The sequence below is a fragment of the Rhineura floridana genome, chromosome 11 (genome assembly GCF_030035675.1).
Source record: "Rhineura floridana isolate rRhiFlo1 chromosome 11, rRhiFlo1.hap2, whole genome shotgun sequence".
Classification (NCBI taxonomy): domain Eukaryota; kingdom Metazoa; phylum Chordata; class Lepidosauria; order Squamata; family Rhineuridae; genus Rhineura; species Rhineura floridana.
In genome coordinates this window covers 40,179,846-40,197,199 of record NC_084490.1, presented here as the reverse complement: position 1 = coordinate 40,197,199, position 17,354 = coordinate 40,179,846, and the positions used below count along the sequence as shown (strand labels likewise).

At 40.8% G+C, this 17,354-nt stretch overlaps 1 protein-coding gene across 5 annotated transcripts in view; it reads right to left on the bottom strand.

The window, feature by feature from the left end:
* LASP1 (LIM and SH3 protein 1) overlaps positions 1–16,454 on the bottom strand; it is a 65,305-nt gene extending 48,851 nt beyond the window's left edge. Inside the window, exons 1-3 of one of the 5 annotated variants that reach the window (XM_061588647.1) lie at positions 16,437–16,454; positions 15,427–15,846; positions 8,735–8,829 (exon numbers count right to left, since the gene is read on the bottom strand). In XM_061588647.1, coding sequence (XP_061444631.1) covers positions 8,735–8,829; positions 15,427–15,495 — 164 coding nt within the window. In that variant the 5' untranslated portion in view covers positions 15,496–15,846; positions 16,437–16,454. Of the gene's footprint in view, positions 1–8,734; positions 8,830–15,037; positions 15,123–15,426; positions 16,369–16,436 lie in introns of those variants that run through there. The other 4 variants (XM_061588646.1, XM_061588649.1, XM_061588645.1 and 1 more) reach the window with 4 other exon arrangements.
* Positions 16,455–17,354: the final 900 nt, after the last annotated feature.

Sequence of the window (17,354 nt, the reverse complement as noted above, 5' to 3'; positions counted from 1 at the left end):
CCCAATTGTTGCTGAAATAAGAAGTGGTTTTCCTATATTTTTCTTTTAAAATGGCAATTAAGAAAGTGGCTGAAAATCTGGAAATAACTATGTTTCAGAAAATAATGGATGAGATTGAGATAATGAAAATTGAATTGAGTAAAATGAAGCAGGAGATTAAAGATATAAGGGTCCCTGTGAGAGAGGTGACCCTGGAAGGGGTCCCTGTGAGAGAGGAGACCCCAGAGATTGGAACAGGGGTCCCTGTGAGAGAGGTGACCCTGGAGACTGGAATAGGGGTCCCTGTGAGAGAGGAGATCCCGGAGATTGGAACCAACGTGGAACAGGAACAAGATTTGGAGTCTATGGACTTTAGAAATAAAATCTATTGTTTGGAACTCAATGTTATCTCTGAAGAAATGAATGAAGACTCTAGAGATAAAGTTATCAATGGCATGGATAATCTTCTGGACTGGAATGATGTGATGGAGCCCAATATAGAGAAAATCTATGGAATTAACTGCAGCCATGTGACAATGGAAAAACTTTTAAGAGATGACCCAGTGTATTTTGAAAAAAAGAACAGAGATATGATTTTACAGCAGTATTTCAGCAACCTATTCAGAATGGATGGCAAGAAAATATTTGGGATAGAGGTAATCCCCATTAGACTCTTACTATATGACTATGGCTTTGACAGCAAGATTATTATGGAATACTGATAATGGAAGATTGGATATTGAAATTACTGGACTTAACAAGACTACTGAAGATGGAAGATGGAAAATGGAACTAATAGAGATAATAGAACAATGGCTACTGAAATTATTGAACCTAACAGATTCTGATGTGATGGATTAATTGAAATGTTTATTTTGACTATGGTTATGACAATAAGATTATCATAATTAGTAACGAGATGGATTAATCGATATGCTTATCTGGAAAAAAAAATTGATAGATATATTTCTTAAAGAATTGAAACCTCTCTTTGACTTTTTGTGGAAAGAATAAAGTAATGTTTATGAGATTTGATGATTAAGTAAGATAACTACTGGAGGAAAGTGATTTTATAATATGACTTAAGAGACAGGATTGTTATATATTATAGACTTATAACTGATTTAATCTTTGACAAATGGGAAGTCAATATTTTACTCTTTATTTTTTATTTTTGTTTTTTTTTTTTTTCTTTTTTTCTTTTTGTTTAACTATTTTTGATTTTGTTTTTTGTCTTTGAATGTTTTATGATTTTGTCTTGTATGTTTTATGAAAATCTGAATAAAAATTATTGAAAAAAAAAAAAAAAGAAATATTTTAGCTTATAAAGTGGGACCTGTACTCGTAAAGGTTGGGAACCACTGTATTAGTCCACACTGTTAGTGTAAAAACATTTCACTTCTGGCTACTAGCTCCGAATTGTAGATGATAATTGTATATTTGTTGTACTTTGAAAATCAACTGGGAGACACTCCTAGAAAAGATAATGTCTAGCTGTGATGATGTCATCAAAATGGCCACTATACTATATTATTTATCTGTAAATATCTCAAGAACTACTTGTTCCATTTTAATGTGCGAACTATCATTGGCAATTGAATTTTTGAAAATAGACGTTAAGTAATTGTGCTGTACACTATATTTTTAGTTTATTTGCATGACAATGTAAAATATAGGTAATTATTGCCGTTCTTTTTTTGTCTTTTGCTTTGAAAATACAAACTATTACAGATGCAAATATAAAGCATTGAATATTTATCATTATTGAAGTCTGTAGCTTTTCCTAGCAGTATCACATTTTTCAATATGACAATTACTGACTGAGATAGGCACTATTTTGCATGGGCTTCGTATGGTTGCGATATTTTCTGATAGTTCAATTATCATTTCTTGAGCAATGGCCTTCACAGTCACACAGAAATGTACAGCAGAGCCCACTCTTAACACAACATCATCTAGTGCATCTTTCCTTACACTTGCAGGTCACTAATACTTGACAGCGTGTGCTTACATCTGGAAGTGTCATGAAGTCAGATTTATACATTAAATCATCACTTGATATGGAGGCTATGCTGTCTTCATCACCTGAAGTTATTATTGTGTCCCTGTATGTACATAACATTGCTTTCCATTTGTTTACATCATAAATTCTTCATTAACAGGGTAAAAAGTTCTTCGTTTTTATCTTCTGCCAGGAATTGCTTGAAATTCTTAGGGATGTCTACTCCATATTTCACAGCTATTCTGTCTCCTGAACTTCTAGAATGCTGTGTGTCCAATTTCAAGCTTTCACTAAAATATTAGTCAAACACCACATCCCACACAGCTAACTGTTTTTAATCTCATCTGTATGCACAATTCAACAACACATTCACTGTACTGCTGAAGTGTTTAATTTGTTCCTGGTGCCAGCATATGAACAAGAGCAGCTCCATCAACAATAAAAGCAGATGCATCTGGCTACAAAGAAACTTGGCTGCTAAAATTGCATGTTTGCTCAATACAAGAAACAATATCAGATTTACTGGATAGCTTCCGCAGTTTCCCAAATTCAGAAATGGAAGGTGGATATGCAGGGCCCACACCAGGCATGCCGGGGCCCTTGGGCACCAGCCTGCCCCAGCATGTGCACACATCCCTGCCATCAACCAAGATGGCGGCAGGGGCATTAGCCCCTTAGAGAAACCTCAGCTGCCATCTTGGTTAATGGCAGCCCTGCACGCATATCCGCAAAAGACAGGACAGGTAGGTGGAGCCTGTGAACAGGCAGGCAGCTTGGAAGCTCCCTCCCTGCACGGATTGCAGAAGGGGAGTGCTACTCCTCCCCCACCCTATCAAGGGGCCCCAATGCCCCTCGGCCAGGGCCCAACCTGGCCACCCTTTGGTGCCGGCCCTGTGGATATGGGTTGTTTACATGTGAATTCTCCGTGTCTCACTTGACCTCACATACAATTTACAGAACAGAATGCTACCCTTTCTGAGGTCTACTATGTTTTGTTTATCTTTGGACTTCAGTGTAACTTTCTGAGGGCTGAATAATAGATTATTTAATAACATTGTGAATCATATCTTCCCTAATATCAAACAATCATTTATGTATGCTGTTTACTGGTGTTATCCTTTCTTTTAAGTGTCCATAACAGATTTGTGTTATGCTTCATTCATAACTATTATATTATTGTTGATGTTAGCAATTTCTTTATCCTCAAAAGGGTTACCATGTTCTTGAAACACCTTCAACTAAATCAACTACATGTTTCTGGAAGCATTTTGGAAAATAATTGCTATCTTTATGGTGTTTATTTCCAAAAACATTAACATCATGATCCAAGTTAGCAACTTCCTCCGATTTGGAGATCATGAGTGCTATTTGCAGACCTTCAACCATCCACCTCAGCAAAGCACTTTCATTACTGAGAAGTGACAGCGCTGTGCCATCTATTTTTACTAGTTTGTTGTTTTGCTTGTGAATTCAATCACGAGCCATGCATGAGAAGTCTTCCTACTTGTGAAGTTTACTTTTTCAAATTCACTGTACACATCAGTGTGAAGGTCTACAAGATGGTGAAGGCTGTGTACAAAGATGGACAGCAACTTTGCACAGTTCAAGTGGTCCAGAGAAAACATCCAACGGCATATATTTTGAAGCATGGCAATTAAGTCCGAAAAATCACACTAGAGGTAGAGTTTCCAGCTCCATAGCTTTTTTATAGGATCTGAATTGACACGATTCCTTTTGCCTTATTTCAGCCTACTCTCAGAAGATTTCTGCCCGGTTATTATCTTTGTTGTTATAGGTTTCCACCTGAAGAATATGAAGGGTTGTGATGCTAATTTCATGTGCTTCTTTTTACATGCAGTGACTTCAGAATGCTGTCTGCTCTTCCTGATATTGTAATACTAGGTTCTACCAAGTTGTCAGTCCAGCCACTACCTTCTAACCATGTGCCAATCACTGAAATGACAGCCATTTCTATGTGCAGGCCCCTTAGCATGAACAATAGTCTACCCCATATGGTTCGGTATATACACACTGAATTTACTTAGCTATGGCATATACCAGATGGTCTGCCTTTATAATTGGTGTCTGTCTTGGATTAATCTGTTTAAGAATAGTAATTACAGTGTTCATGGTATGGTGAATCATGGATGGAGAATGTGCATTGAACTTTGTGGACTTCAGAACTCTCTTTGCAGGAACTGAAGGCTTCCCATGAGATGATTTCACCATGGTATTCACCAGCGCTTCTTATGTATTCTAATCAGTCATAAGAACATAAGAAGAGCCTGCTGGATCAGGCCAGTGGCCCATCTAGTCCAGCATCCTGTTCTCACAGTGGCCAACCCGGTGCCTACGGAAAGCCCGCAAGCAGGACCCGAGTGCAAGAACACTCTCCCCTCCTGAGGCTTCCGGCAACTGGTTTTCAGAAGCATGCTGCCTCTGACTAGGGTGGCACAGCACAGTCATCATGGCTGGTAGCCATTGATGGCCCTGTCCTCCATGAATTTGACTAATCTTCTTTTAAAGCCATCCAAGCCGGTCGCCATTACTGCATCTTGTGGGAGAAAATTCCATAGTTTGACTATGCGCTGAGTAAAGGAGTACTTCCTTTTGTCTGTCCTGAATCTTCCAACATTCAGCTTCTTTGAATGTCCACGAGTTCTAGTATTATGAGAGAGGGAGAAGAACTTTTCTCTATCCACTTTCTCAGTGCCATGCATAATTTTATACACTTCTATCATGTCTCCTCTGACCCGCCTTTTCTCTAAACTAAAAAGCCCCAAATGCTGCAACCTTTCCTCGTAAGGGAGTCGCTCCATCCCCTTGATCATCCTGGTTGCCCTCTTCTGAACCTTTTCCAACTCTATAATATCCTTTTTGAGATGTGGCGACCAGAACTGTACACAGTATTCCAAATGCAGCCGCACCATAGATTTATACAACGGCATTATGATATCGGCTGTTTTATTTTCAATTACCTTTCCTAATTATCGCTAGCATGGAATTTGCCTTTTTCACAGCTGCCGCACACTGGGTCGACATTTTCATCGCGCTGTCCACTACAACCCCGAGGTCACTCTCCTGGTCGGTCACTGCCAGTTCAGACCCCATGAGCATATATGTGAAATTCAGATTTTTTGCTCCAATATGCATAATTTTACACTTGTTTATATTGAATTGCATTTGCCATTTTTCTGCCCATTCACTCAGTTTGGAGGGGTCTTTTTGGAGCTCTTCGCAATCCCTTTTTGTTTTAACAACCCTGAACAATTTAGTGTCGTCAGCATACTTGGCCACTTCACTGCTCACTCCTAATTCTAGGTCATTAGTGAACAAGTTGAAAAGTACAGGTCCCAATACCGATCCTTGAGGGACTCCACTTTCTACAGCCCTCCATTGGGAGAACTGTCCGTTTATTCCTACTCTCTGCTTTCTGCTTCTTAACCAATTCCTTATCCACAAGAGGACCTCTCCTCTTATTCCATGACTGCTAAACTTCCTCATTTGTTTATCCATTTGTTTATCTTCAGTTGTGTAATTTACCATTTGTAACAAAACATCACATGAACATTTCAGCATTGAAGGAGGTGTTATACACCACTCTGGCAGGGAATTTCTGCTAGGTGTAATATGAGGGATATGCTGGAGCCATGGAAGGAGTCCACAGATGTATTGGAGGATGTATTATGGTCTATATTACCAATTGCAGTGCATGTGAACACGTTATAAATCATATTGTGTTGACAATCAGTTCCCCCTAGTTGGTTGTAGTGTTCACACACAGCACTAGTGACTCTTTCTGATACTTGTTTCACTCTTTCATATGATACTCTTATCTGGGGTGACTCATTTTATCAATCAGTTCTTTTCCCTCCATTGTGTTTGTGCAGCATAGCTCCAACGTACAACGACAAGGGGGTTCATTGGTTTGTCAGATGACATGAGAACTCTACTGATTGTTTTCTTATTCTCTTTCTGCTGTTGAATTTAACCATCTGTGCTATGCTCAATGTTGCTAAACATGTTGTACATTGGTCATCATTTGTGACTTCTTTGGTGGTGATTGGGTTTCCAGTGGACCCACCCTCCAGAAGCATTCTGAAGAACGTTACTGATTTTTTGGAAACACAGTTAACTCCAGTAAATGAGCCTCAGAAAGACCCATCCAACTTTAGATATTCAACAAACATATCATCATGAAGAGTATGCTTTAAAGGCTAGACACATTCCATTGTCATGCAATGAAACTAAAAAGTATAAGTAATTTTGATGTACATATTATAATGTTTGTTTAGAAAATTCATTTACCTTTCCAATGCTGGTTTGCACATTGAATTTGATTCAGTAGCTCTTGAGATATTTACAGATAAGGCATATAGTGCAGTGGCCATTTTGATGACATCATCACAGCTAGACATAATCTTTTCCAGGAGAATTCCTGGCTGATTTTCAAAGTACAATAAATATACAACTATAATCTGCAATTTGGAGCTAGTAGCCAGAAGCATTTTTACACTAACAGTGTGGACTAATACATGGGTCAAGGGTTGCAGGCAGTCACCATTTTCACAGGCTTCACACAAACCCTTTTTACACTGGCAAATCACTGTGGCTTTTCACATGTTCCATTTGTTTCTTAAATCTATCTACACTTCTTAACAATGTTCTCATCTTGCTTTCATCTTTGGACCATGTCAATGTGTGACTAATCTAGGATGGATTCAGAGTTAAGCATGCCTATGCAACTGCTGAAACCTCCTGCCACCTCCTATGTCTGGCAACCCCTTCAACACCCCCATCCCATTCACCATAGAGAGTCAGGGGAACTTACTGAATGCAATGGGCTCAAAAATTGGTGGAAGCAACTTTTGTGAACAGAATGTTACTGTGCATATCTGCCTGCATTTATGAGTAACTTCTACTCTTTACCAAAGCTTCCTAATCCTGGATTGCTTGCTCCTAGCCTTTCCTTCCCTTAGGCAGAAGGCTTCTCAACAAACTTTCTTGTCCCAAATCTTTCCTTTATTTGCATCTCTGTACATGATCTCCATTACTTTCCATTTAGTTTAAAGATCTTCCTGTCTTCTACTATTAGCACTGTCAATCTTTTCCTTCTATATCTACCATCTTACCTTGTCCCATGTAATTCTCCTTATCTGGAATCATCTCCCCAAATCCCTCCTCAGAATCCCTACTTGCTGTTTTGAGAGCTTTTCCTGAATCACTGTCATTAGTTCATCCACTCATCCTTCTTGCTATTCTATCATTTTTGTATTACCCATCTATTCTTAAAATTACAAACATTCTGGCATGGAGCACATCACTTTGAGGACTATGTTGCTGGTACAATCTTTTTGGTGCCAGGTTAAAACATTCTTATTTGCCTAGACATTTAAATTCGTTTTATTACCTCACTTGCTATATGAGGGGGGGAACCTCTGGATAAAGGGCCAGATCACCCCATTGGAAAATTGTCAAAGGCCACATTCCAATAGTGGGTGGTGCCAAACCCACATATAAATACACCATTAACACATACAAAATCACACTCACAGGCACTAAAAGCTGTTTGCTATGGAAAGAGACATGTATTAAATTCTTAGTAACTACACTCAAGTTTCATCTCCCATTTTCTCCATACAAAAACTCTGTCTTGACTGTGCAAAAGACAAAAAAAGCTCAGCAATCCATGCAGAAGAATGCAATGTCAATGCACAGCTGAATACAATATTCAAAGTCTGAAACTTCAAAATGCAACTGCATCCCCCCCCAAAAAAAGGCTTGCAAACAATTGCAAGAATAGGCAACTTTTTTTACATATTTGCAACTACAAGCTCAAATCTTCATGCAACTGGAGTTTCTTACTTCCTACAGCAGATCTCCTTGCACAAGAAGGAGTTGTAATTGCACATCTCGTAAAGCAGATTGCAAAGCGAGTTCTCTCCCCCCCCATGATTATGAAGACTCTACTGCACCTACACTCTCGTTCTCGCTTGTTGCCTCCTCCCTTCCCCCCTCCTGCTGTTTCCACACATCAGCAGGCATGCAGGAATAACTGAAGGAGAAGGGAGTGCAGCTCCCCACTGAACGGGTGACGGGTGAGAGGGAAAAGAGAGGACTAAAATAAGTCCAGCTGTGGGCCAAATCTGGACTGGGGACTCCCCTCCCATTTTATAATGTTATGAAGGATGTGGGATACAATGTTTATACTGCTGTATTTTTACTGTTGTACATCACCTTGAAATTTGTCAGAATAAATGGTGGTTTAGAATTTTTGAAAAGTAACATTCCTATTTATGCAGGTAATTAAGAAGATGCTCTTTTTGCAATAGGTGACCTTTGTTTTTATGTTATTTTTAATGTTTTTATTCTATGGTTGCTTTTTTTAACATGCTGTAAACCACTTTGATGCTTTTACTGAAATAGCGGCATACAAACGTTTTTATAAATAAATAAAATGTCACCTACCATGCTATTGCCACTAACTTCATAACAAATAACAGAAGTTCAACTGTCACAGTAAGTGACAAAGCTCTGGAAGAATACTTTGGAAGAACAGACTAATTTTCATTAACGCTTCCACGGGAATCAGCTCAGATTCTTTCCTCGTGTCTTGTTTCCTAAGCCCAACCACTAACACATGCTGAGACTTACAGATCCATACCGCCCCTTGCAATATACTTTCACACCCAGCTGTACATAACCAGCTCTACAGAGTGCAATGGCAAGGTAATATGAGCATCAGCAACTTACGCATTGCAATACGGCTTCTTCTCATAGCCCTTGTAGTTTTTCATGTTGAGGGTCATCTTGCAGACCTCGCAGTGGAAACATGCTTTATGCCAGAACTGGGAAAATATGAGAAACCAGTGTTAATGTAGGAAGTTTCTAGTGGGCTACTTCTTCCAAGCTGAAGAATGTTATTCCCAGTGGTGGCTATTCTCTACAAATTACATTCAGAAAGTGCTGCAGCAAGACTATTTCTGGAGTATTCACAAGAATTTCACTCCTTCCTAAAAGTCTGTTTAACCATATGCTTGACCCAAGAGCCTTTCCACTGCACTGACTCAACTCAAAACACACTGTTTAAAATTTAAAGAGAGACCAGGGGAAACATTCCTATTTGTTTTTAATAAATAAGCATTATCATCTTATACAATACAGTCAGCTTTAACAAAATTGTACTATATTGGCACATACTGTGCCTTGGAAAATATTTCAAACTCATCACCTGACTGCAGCGAGTCCTCTTCCCCATCCTCCAACAGGAAGTTGCCATATGTGGCCTTAGCAAAGAAATCTAATCCTGATATGCTGAGAAAGGTCTCCTTTCACAGTAACTTTGAAACCAACCTAGGCTTCCCCATCTGGTCTCAGTAAGATCGCTTATCATGCAAGACTGAGGTAAACGCAGCCTTGATTCCCAGACACTCCTCTAAAGGGAATATTTTGCGCTTTCTGATAAGCTGACATAAGACAAGAGCTGCACACTGAGAACAGGTAACACTGAACTGTCAACCAGCAACTATTCAGACAGCAAGTAGAACAACAAATCCCCACTACCACATGGTGAACTGGAGGTATCTTGTAGCCAACAGCATGTCAGCTTGACTACAAGCTCATGGATTTTGACAGCAAGAGCAGAGATCCCTGTACATTTTCAAAATTCATGGTAATTTCTCCCAACTTCTACAGCTTGAAAGTGTAATTATTTAGCCTTGTTATACAAGCTGAGTGAACAGGTCACTTATTTTATCTTAAATGCACTCCAAATCGTTTATGACAATTCTGAACATTATTCAGCACTAACAGCTTAAGAGAAGTGATACATTGAGAAATATGGGAGGTAATGCACATGTTCAGGGATGGCACACCAGCTACATGAAAAAGTTATAATTATAATCAGAAGTTTACATGCTCTGAAAAAATTCACTAGATCAGAGATGTTATAATATCCTTACAAAAATATTTTGTGAATGTTTGTGAAGTCAGCAGTTCAAAAATAAAGTAATGTAAGAAAACCAGAAAGGGATATTAAGATGAAAAACTAGCTTATTTCTAAAGGTGGAGAGCAAAGATGCCTGTGGTAACAATGTCTTTTTATGCCCCCTTCCTAGCAGTGCAAAAATAGTTATGCACAAGGATTTGTAAGGCAATTCACTAAGACAGGTGAGAGACTAAGTCTTACAAGGACTCCTTATCAGCTTTACTTTGCATCTATGAAAGGTAAAAACTTGCCTTAAACAAGTTTCTGTAGAAACTATCAGATACCCTGCAAGGTCAAGTCTGTATTTCATGATGTGATTCTACCTAGTTGGACCTCTCTGTCAACAGGTTCCACTAGCTGACCTGGGCTTTCTTCAAGTGCAAAAATGTCAGCTTTTTAAAGAAGTCTTATCATGAAGTAAATGCCACACTTCTGTTTAAAGCTAGGTTTGCTACTCTTGGAACACCAACATTCAGCAGCGGTGCATTATACTGAAAATACTGACGTGAATGAGTGCACCACACCCAATATTTAAACATAGCTACAACTCAGCATGACAATAGCATGTAATGACTCAGTATTGGAGCAAACCAAGCCTGCCTCACTTTGACTGCCCAGGGCAACAGATTTGCACCTTCACCTATGGCTGAGGGCCAATTCCTCTCGCAGAAATGAATTTCTATATTCAGCTCAGCAGGCCCCTCTGGTTGCCAACAGGCAAAACTGGTTCTTCACTCTTCCTGTGACCAACTACTAGCAGTCTCTAATGCACAGACATGATATACCATTTCAGCGTTAAGTCTTTCAGACTTCTTTGTGTATACACACATCAATAAAATTATTAATAAAGGGGTCATTCAACTCTAAGAACCCCTACCAAATTTTGGATTTTGTACCCCAGATTGGGAGATTTTTAGCGTAAGTAAACAGATTAAGATTTGACAAAATTAGCTATGCTTTTTTTCTGTAATCCATTGCAAAAAATTAGATATTTGGGCAATAACAAACCATCAGAAGGATGCAGGACTGCAGAGAGCCTCAAATAATTTCATAAACCACAATCTTCTCATCTTCAGTAAGTATGCAGACTTCAGGCTGTCTGCAGATTGAATCTCAAACACATGTTACCATGGTCTACTCTATGCAATTCCAATACAGCCCCAAGATGAGAAACTACTCAGCCTTCAAAAATTATTAACAGTTAGAACACACACACACACAAAAACTTTCTACCAAGTGTGTACTTGTAAAGTTTGCAGCCACATAGAAGTTTGTCCCATGGTGATAGCTTAAACTTTCTTTACCTTAAAGATAATAGGTAAGTCTAGTGCAGTGTAGGCCACAGTCACATGAATTGTTTAGTTTAACAGAGATGCTGTAAGTCCTCAACATTTAAGAGGCTCAGATTTATTTGAATACAGTTTAAAATTCAACCCTCCTCCTCACAGAATAAGTGAATGCTTAAAGAAATACCGCTGGCATCAAAAGGTTCCACTCATACTCACCTTTTTTAAACTTGGCAATTATAGTCAGAATTAAGGCACTAACTTCACAGAACAGTTGCGTTCCGTGAAAGTTACCCGATACACTTTCTGGAAAGTAAATATTATAGTAGTCTGCACATTAAGGAAAACCATAAAGCTTATGTCAAATCTCAATTTTAATATAACCTGCCTTTTGGATTCATATATGGTTATATGGAAATGAACCTTTTGTAAACACTGTTTCCTAACAGCAATCTGACACTTCTCCAATGTGTGACACCTATGACCCACTGCTTTGAAATCAGAACAAATGGATATATACCTTGAGTTTTGATGCTGACCAAGGGAGCCTATGTGCCAGTTTTTCCATTCCCTGAACTATCAGAGAGATTAAAAACAGCAGTTCTGAACAAAATGCTCAGGCACAGTTCCACACCAGTTCTACAGCATTTAGTTGAAACCATGTGAATCTCTACTGTGCAGTGAACACTATAATGTACAGTGGGCAATGGTGTATTTTTTGGTGAAGTTGGTATCTTATTCCCTCCCAAAAAACATCCCCTGAAATAATGGCACAATTCTAATTGTCAGTGTGCACGAGTACAACCTGCTCTGAATGAAAACTACCAGTGATTATTCTGTACATCAAATTATACCCCTTCACTGCATTCAATAAAAGGGATTTTGCTTTCTATTGTTTACATGAGGAAACTCCACAGAAACCTCAGCAACAATCAGTTGAATGAAGAGAGACTCCACCATTACTTCAGAACACAAATCTCTCATCAGTAGCTGTGACTTGTGTTAGAATACTTCTCCCCGCAAAAGGGGCACAGTGTGTAGGGTTGGAAAAACTCTGAATGCCTTATCCAGGCACCCCAATAATATTAAATTGTTTAAAACCCAGAATGTGTATGGAGGCAGGAGAGGAATATAATCCTGATGAACCTGTAAACATAGCATATGCCACATAATTGTACAATAAGCAAGCTGCACGTAGCACATTACCTACAGCTCATGACTTTGATTTCTTCCCTCACTTTTAAAACCGTGTTGTGTTGAAATAACATGCTAAACTCAAGCTTAAATTAGATAGGACAGCAGCAGGCTTATTTAAACCTATGTCTGCAGCAACCTTTTATAAAGAGGGGAGTGGTGTGTGATTTAAAAAAAAAATAGAAGGGGAAAGGAGATAATATAACCCCTCTTCTGCATGCAACTTTCCATCCTGATTTTCCCCTCAGTTAAGTTCTGATAGCAGAAGAGAACTTGGCTTGGCAAAAAGCACCTGGGTCCAGAGGCTATAGGCAGATAAGCAGAGGGCTTGGTGAGAATTCAATTTGTTCTAAATATCAGACTCTGTTAAGGATCTAAACCAGTCTTTCCCAACCAGTGTGCCTCCAGATGTTGTTGGACCACAATTCCCATCTTTCTTGACCATTGGCAATGCTGGCTGAGGCTGATGGGAGTTGTGGTCCAACAACATCTGGAGGCACACTGGTTGGGAAAGGCTGATTTAAACAAATGGGCCTGCCAGCATCACATGTAGTTTAATGTATATCAAAAGGTTTGTATGCAAAGCACTTGGTGGGCTATTCCTATCAGGTGGATGCAGTTACATCTAGTTTCAGCTTCAACTGTTAACAGACCAGGAACAAGGAATGGAAAAGAGGGGAGGAAAGGAAAGGAGTAGAATATCTTGAAATTTGGAGAGCTGTGATTGAGACATCTGCATTTTTCAGACTTTTTAAAGTCTGACAACATTTCACTGGGCAAACATTATTAGTGTAATTAAGACAAATTACCATTCTTCTGGTATTGACACTCAAGCAAAACCAAATCTGATCTCTCTTCAATCATGGGATATGACATAAGGATTTAAAAACTTGTTAAACCATCACAAAACTGCAGCAAAAGGAGGAAGTCAACCCTTTCAATACATCTATAAAACCAATTCTAAGTTTTTAAACTTTGAAACACTACAGAACAATCTGAAGGGAGGAGACAAGGGAACAGAATGTAATGTAAAGCAGATGATAGGTTGTTAGTCCCTTTTCATTTTGTCTGTTGAGACACCCAGCTGTGTTTGTAACTGTGGAAAATAAAAAGCACTGGAAAAGTTATCGTTGTTACTGGCTTAATCAGAAGCTAGTTTTAAAACCCTATTGGGAAAAAAGGTGATGTGGCACCTACACTGCTTTTTAAACAATGGTGCACACAAACAGCTAACACAGCTCAGAATTTCTTCTTTTAACCTTCACAATCAAAACTGGAATGGCTCCTACAACACATTCTGCTGTCCCACAGAGTTTTTTTAAAAAATAAACTGCTTTTCTCTAGTATTTTCATGTAACAGTATCTTGTTGGACTGGTAACTTGGTAGAAATGTTATAGGCAATAGCTTACTTATTTTCCTATCTAATTCACTGGCAAGTTAGGAAAAGAAAACAAGGAAAAGGACAGGAAAAAAGCTAGGTTGGAGGCTTGTTCTTGTTTATGTTATCTCAATGTACATACCCTTCAGCTAAAGAGGAAGGTTATAGTGTTAGAGCAAGAGGGCTCAGGGAGAACTACCTTCACATCCACTGTTGATAGGGAGGGAAACAATCTAAAAGAGTGCAAGATGAATGATCCAAGAACACGTCTCCTTCAATGATTTGCTGTGTTGACAGCACATGCTGTTTGCCTTTTTCCATTTCTGTCTGCTAAAGCCAGGTTTCTTCCCCAAAAGGAACACATGGTTGTGATTCAAGCTATTCACTGGTATCAAATTATTCTCAACCTCACTCCATCGTTTTAGGAAACAGCGCTGTCAAACCTACCAAGGCCAGAAATGAGAGTACTGTCTCACACATCCCTCATCACGCCTAAACTAAATCTTAAACACCATGTTTGACCCAAATTCCAACATTTCCCAAGTTTGTTCACGTTTTGGTCACAACCACCCCAGTAAAAAAAAAAAAAAAAAAGCTGCCACCACAGATCACCAGCCTTCCCCAAACACATTCCACATTGTGCACCTCATGACAGGCGAGAGTTGAATTTTAGCTACGGCTACCGCTATACACTAACCTCCATTCCCCCCCTCCCCCAACTCTCCACAACACCACTGCTGGGGGCTGCTTCTCATCATCCCCACACTGCAAGCAATGCAGCACACACTCCGTGCCTCTTTAATCTTCCCAAACACCTTCAAAGTTGCCTCTTCGCCTCTAGCACCCTTGCAACATCCACAAAAACCACATCCTATTCACCAACCCAGAAATTCATTCACGGGGAGGGGGATTTGGTCCCTAACTTAGCAAACAGCTCTGTACCGGTTCCCTTCAACAAGCAACCTGTTATTGCCACCTTCCTAGACTCGAGACACATACACCCCTCCCTCCTCCCCCAGGCTCTCTACTTATTTGCCATGTTCTTCGGCCTACACTCCAACTACGGACCCCCGTGGGTCCCTGCTGCCTAGAGATCTGCGCCCGTGGCAAGTAACGCCCTCCGCTCCCTTTTTATCCAACCCCCCTTACCCAGCCCCACTACCCCCCTCCGCCCTAGCCATTTTTAAAACTACCTCCCTCCCCTTCGTACCATATCTTGGGACTCTCTTTCCGGCAATTCCTCACTTTGAGGCCTGCCAATTCGGCCGTCTTCCCCAAGAAATCTCCCTCCCTTCACGGCACACACCTAGACTTCCCGCAATCCACCACGCACACCCAACTCCCCCGCCCCATTTTTGCTGTGGTTACCAGCGACTCCCCTCTTCCGCTTCCCCATCCCTTCTTCCAACTGCTCTCACTCGCCGCCTCCCCAAGTCTGAACGATGACCCCCAGACCCGTTCTTCTGCCTCTTCCCCCTACCACAACTCACCTTCCAGACAACCCCCTCCCCGGTTCAGTTCACCCTCAGCCCCACCCGACCCGCTCAACAGTTCTCGCGGACACCACCGCAGCCTCCCTCTCTTCACCGCAGCACCCACCTTGTCGAGGCAGTTCACCTTCTCGGTCGGGTAAACGATCTTGCCGCAGCGGGCACAGCTGGGGTTCATGGCGGCTGAAGCGAGGGGGGCGATGTCTGTACGTGCGAGGAAGGGGAGGGGAAGAAAAAAGACCCGAGGTAGGGGTGGGAGTTGGTCCCTGCAGCCAAGAGAACTGCGCCGGTGGCGGGTGAAAGGAGGAAGAGGGAGGGAAGGAAGGAAGGAAGGAAGGAAAAAAGCCGCCTCGGCAACGGCTGGAAGCGACTGAGGAAGGGGCGCGGCCAGGCAGGCAGTCGTTCTTTCCCCTCGCGGTTCTTGGTCTCCTCACACGCGCCTCCGCCTTGTTCCTCGTCAGCTTGAGGGAGCGCGCGCGCACACACACACACGGGGGAGGGAATGGCAGGCGGGGCTGGGGCGCGTACCCTGGAGCAACGGCAAAAAGGAAGGGGGGTGAACACACACCAGAAAAACAGGCTAAAGTCTGGCAGAGGTTTATGTGTCTCGTGTGGTTTTTTTTCTTCTGTCTTTCGTCCCCCGCCGCTTCCTAGGGAGGGTTTCCGGTTCCCCACGGCAGAGCTCTCAGAAAATTTAATCTTCTGTCTGGGGACTCGTAGGACTACTTCAGTCCTCCTATCGCCCACTTACCAAAGAGTAAGCTCCTTGGGACTCAAGCTTAGGGTTGTACTGTGAAGTGTTTCATAAGGCTGCCTCCCAGGAGGTTAGCGGGAGCTGGGTAAAATATGCATTGGATTGGGCTGTAAAAAAGATCGCGTAACAGTCATTACTGAATAAATAAAAACACCGCCAAACAACCCCCCAGGCAGAGTTTGATGTTTCCCATTTGTGGCAGCATTTTGAAACAATAATGCTATCTACTCCCTGCCCCCCAACTAAAACAAGGATGTCGCTTTTCTTTTTTCCCCTGGCAGCCTATACCATCCTGTTTCTTTCCCAAGAAAAAGGAGGTAAAAGAGGAAATTACAGCAGATGTTACTTTGCATGACAACCTGTACCTGTTGAAATTCCACTATTAAAAGTGCAGGAAACGTCTTTTTTTACCAGTCCGCTCTACATCCGCTTTTGAAAGTCGTGTGGCAGGCAGCAATGCAACCGGTAGATAAGTAGGGATGAAAAATGCATCACCTGTTGAAGTTCTTCACTTTGGCTAGATTTTAAAAGGCACATGAGGTGTCAATTTCTTTCTGGTTGCTGGACTCTGCAAAGCATTATGTCCTCTACAGAAAAGGCAAAAACAATGGGGAATGAAGTAAGAGCTCCTGTGTGTTGTGGCCTGATAGGCAGAAAGACTTTCCTCTTTCAACAAGCCTTTTAGGTTGAGACCTATCCCAGTCTGCGTTTGTTTTAGAATTGCTTAATATGTTTTTTAATAATATTATTAATATTTGTAACCCTTTTTTAAAGTTTTTTTTTAATGTTTTTAACGCTGTTTTGTTTTAATGTATTTTAAGATCTGTTTTTATGATGTTTTAAAGTGTTTTTAGCACTTTGTTCACCACCCTGGGCTCCTGCTGGGAGGAAGGGTGGGATACAAATTAAATAATAAATAAATAAATAAAATTCAACAGCTATAGCTAGTCGTCCACCATGGAACTACAACAATCTTTTAGAACTGCTGCTTTTAATAGTGTTTTGTTTGACTAGGTTATTTTGTTTTGAACTTTTGTGAGCCACCATGGGAACATGTTGAAGAATGGAATAAGCAACTGGAAATTCTATACTGGCTGATTGTCTGCCTATTGGGCAGCTTTCTCGAAACACAAGAAATATTCCTGGTTCTGTCTGTATCTCTCAGTGCCAAAGCCTACTCCACTTTGTCAGTGGGCCCAGAATTGTCTAGTGAGGTTCTCCAGGGTATCAGCCTGAAGTTTTTTCCAATCGTGAGATCCTTTAACTGGAGAAACAGGACTGAA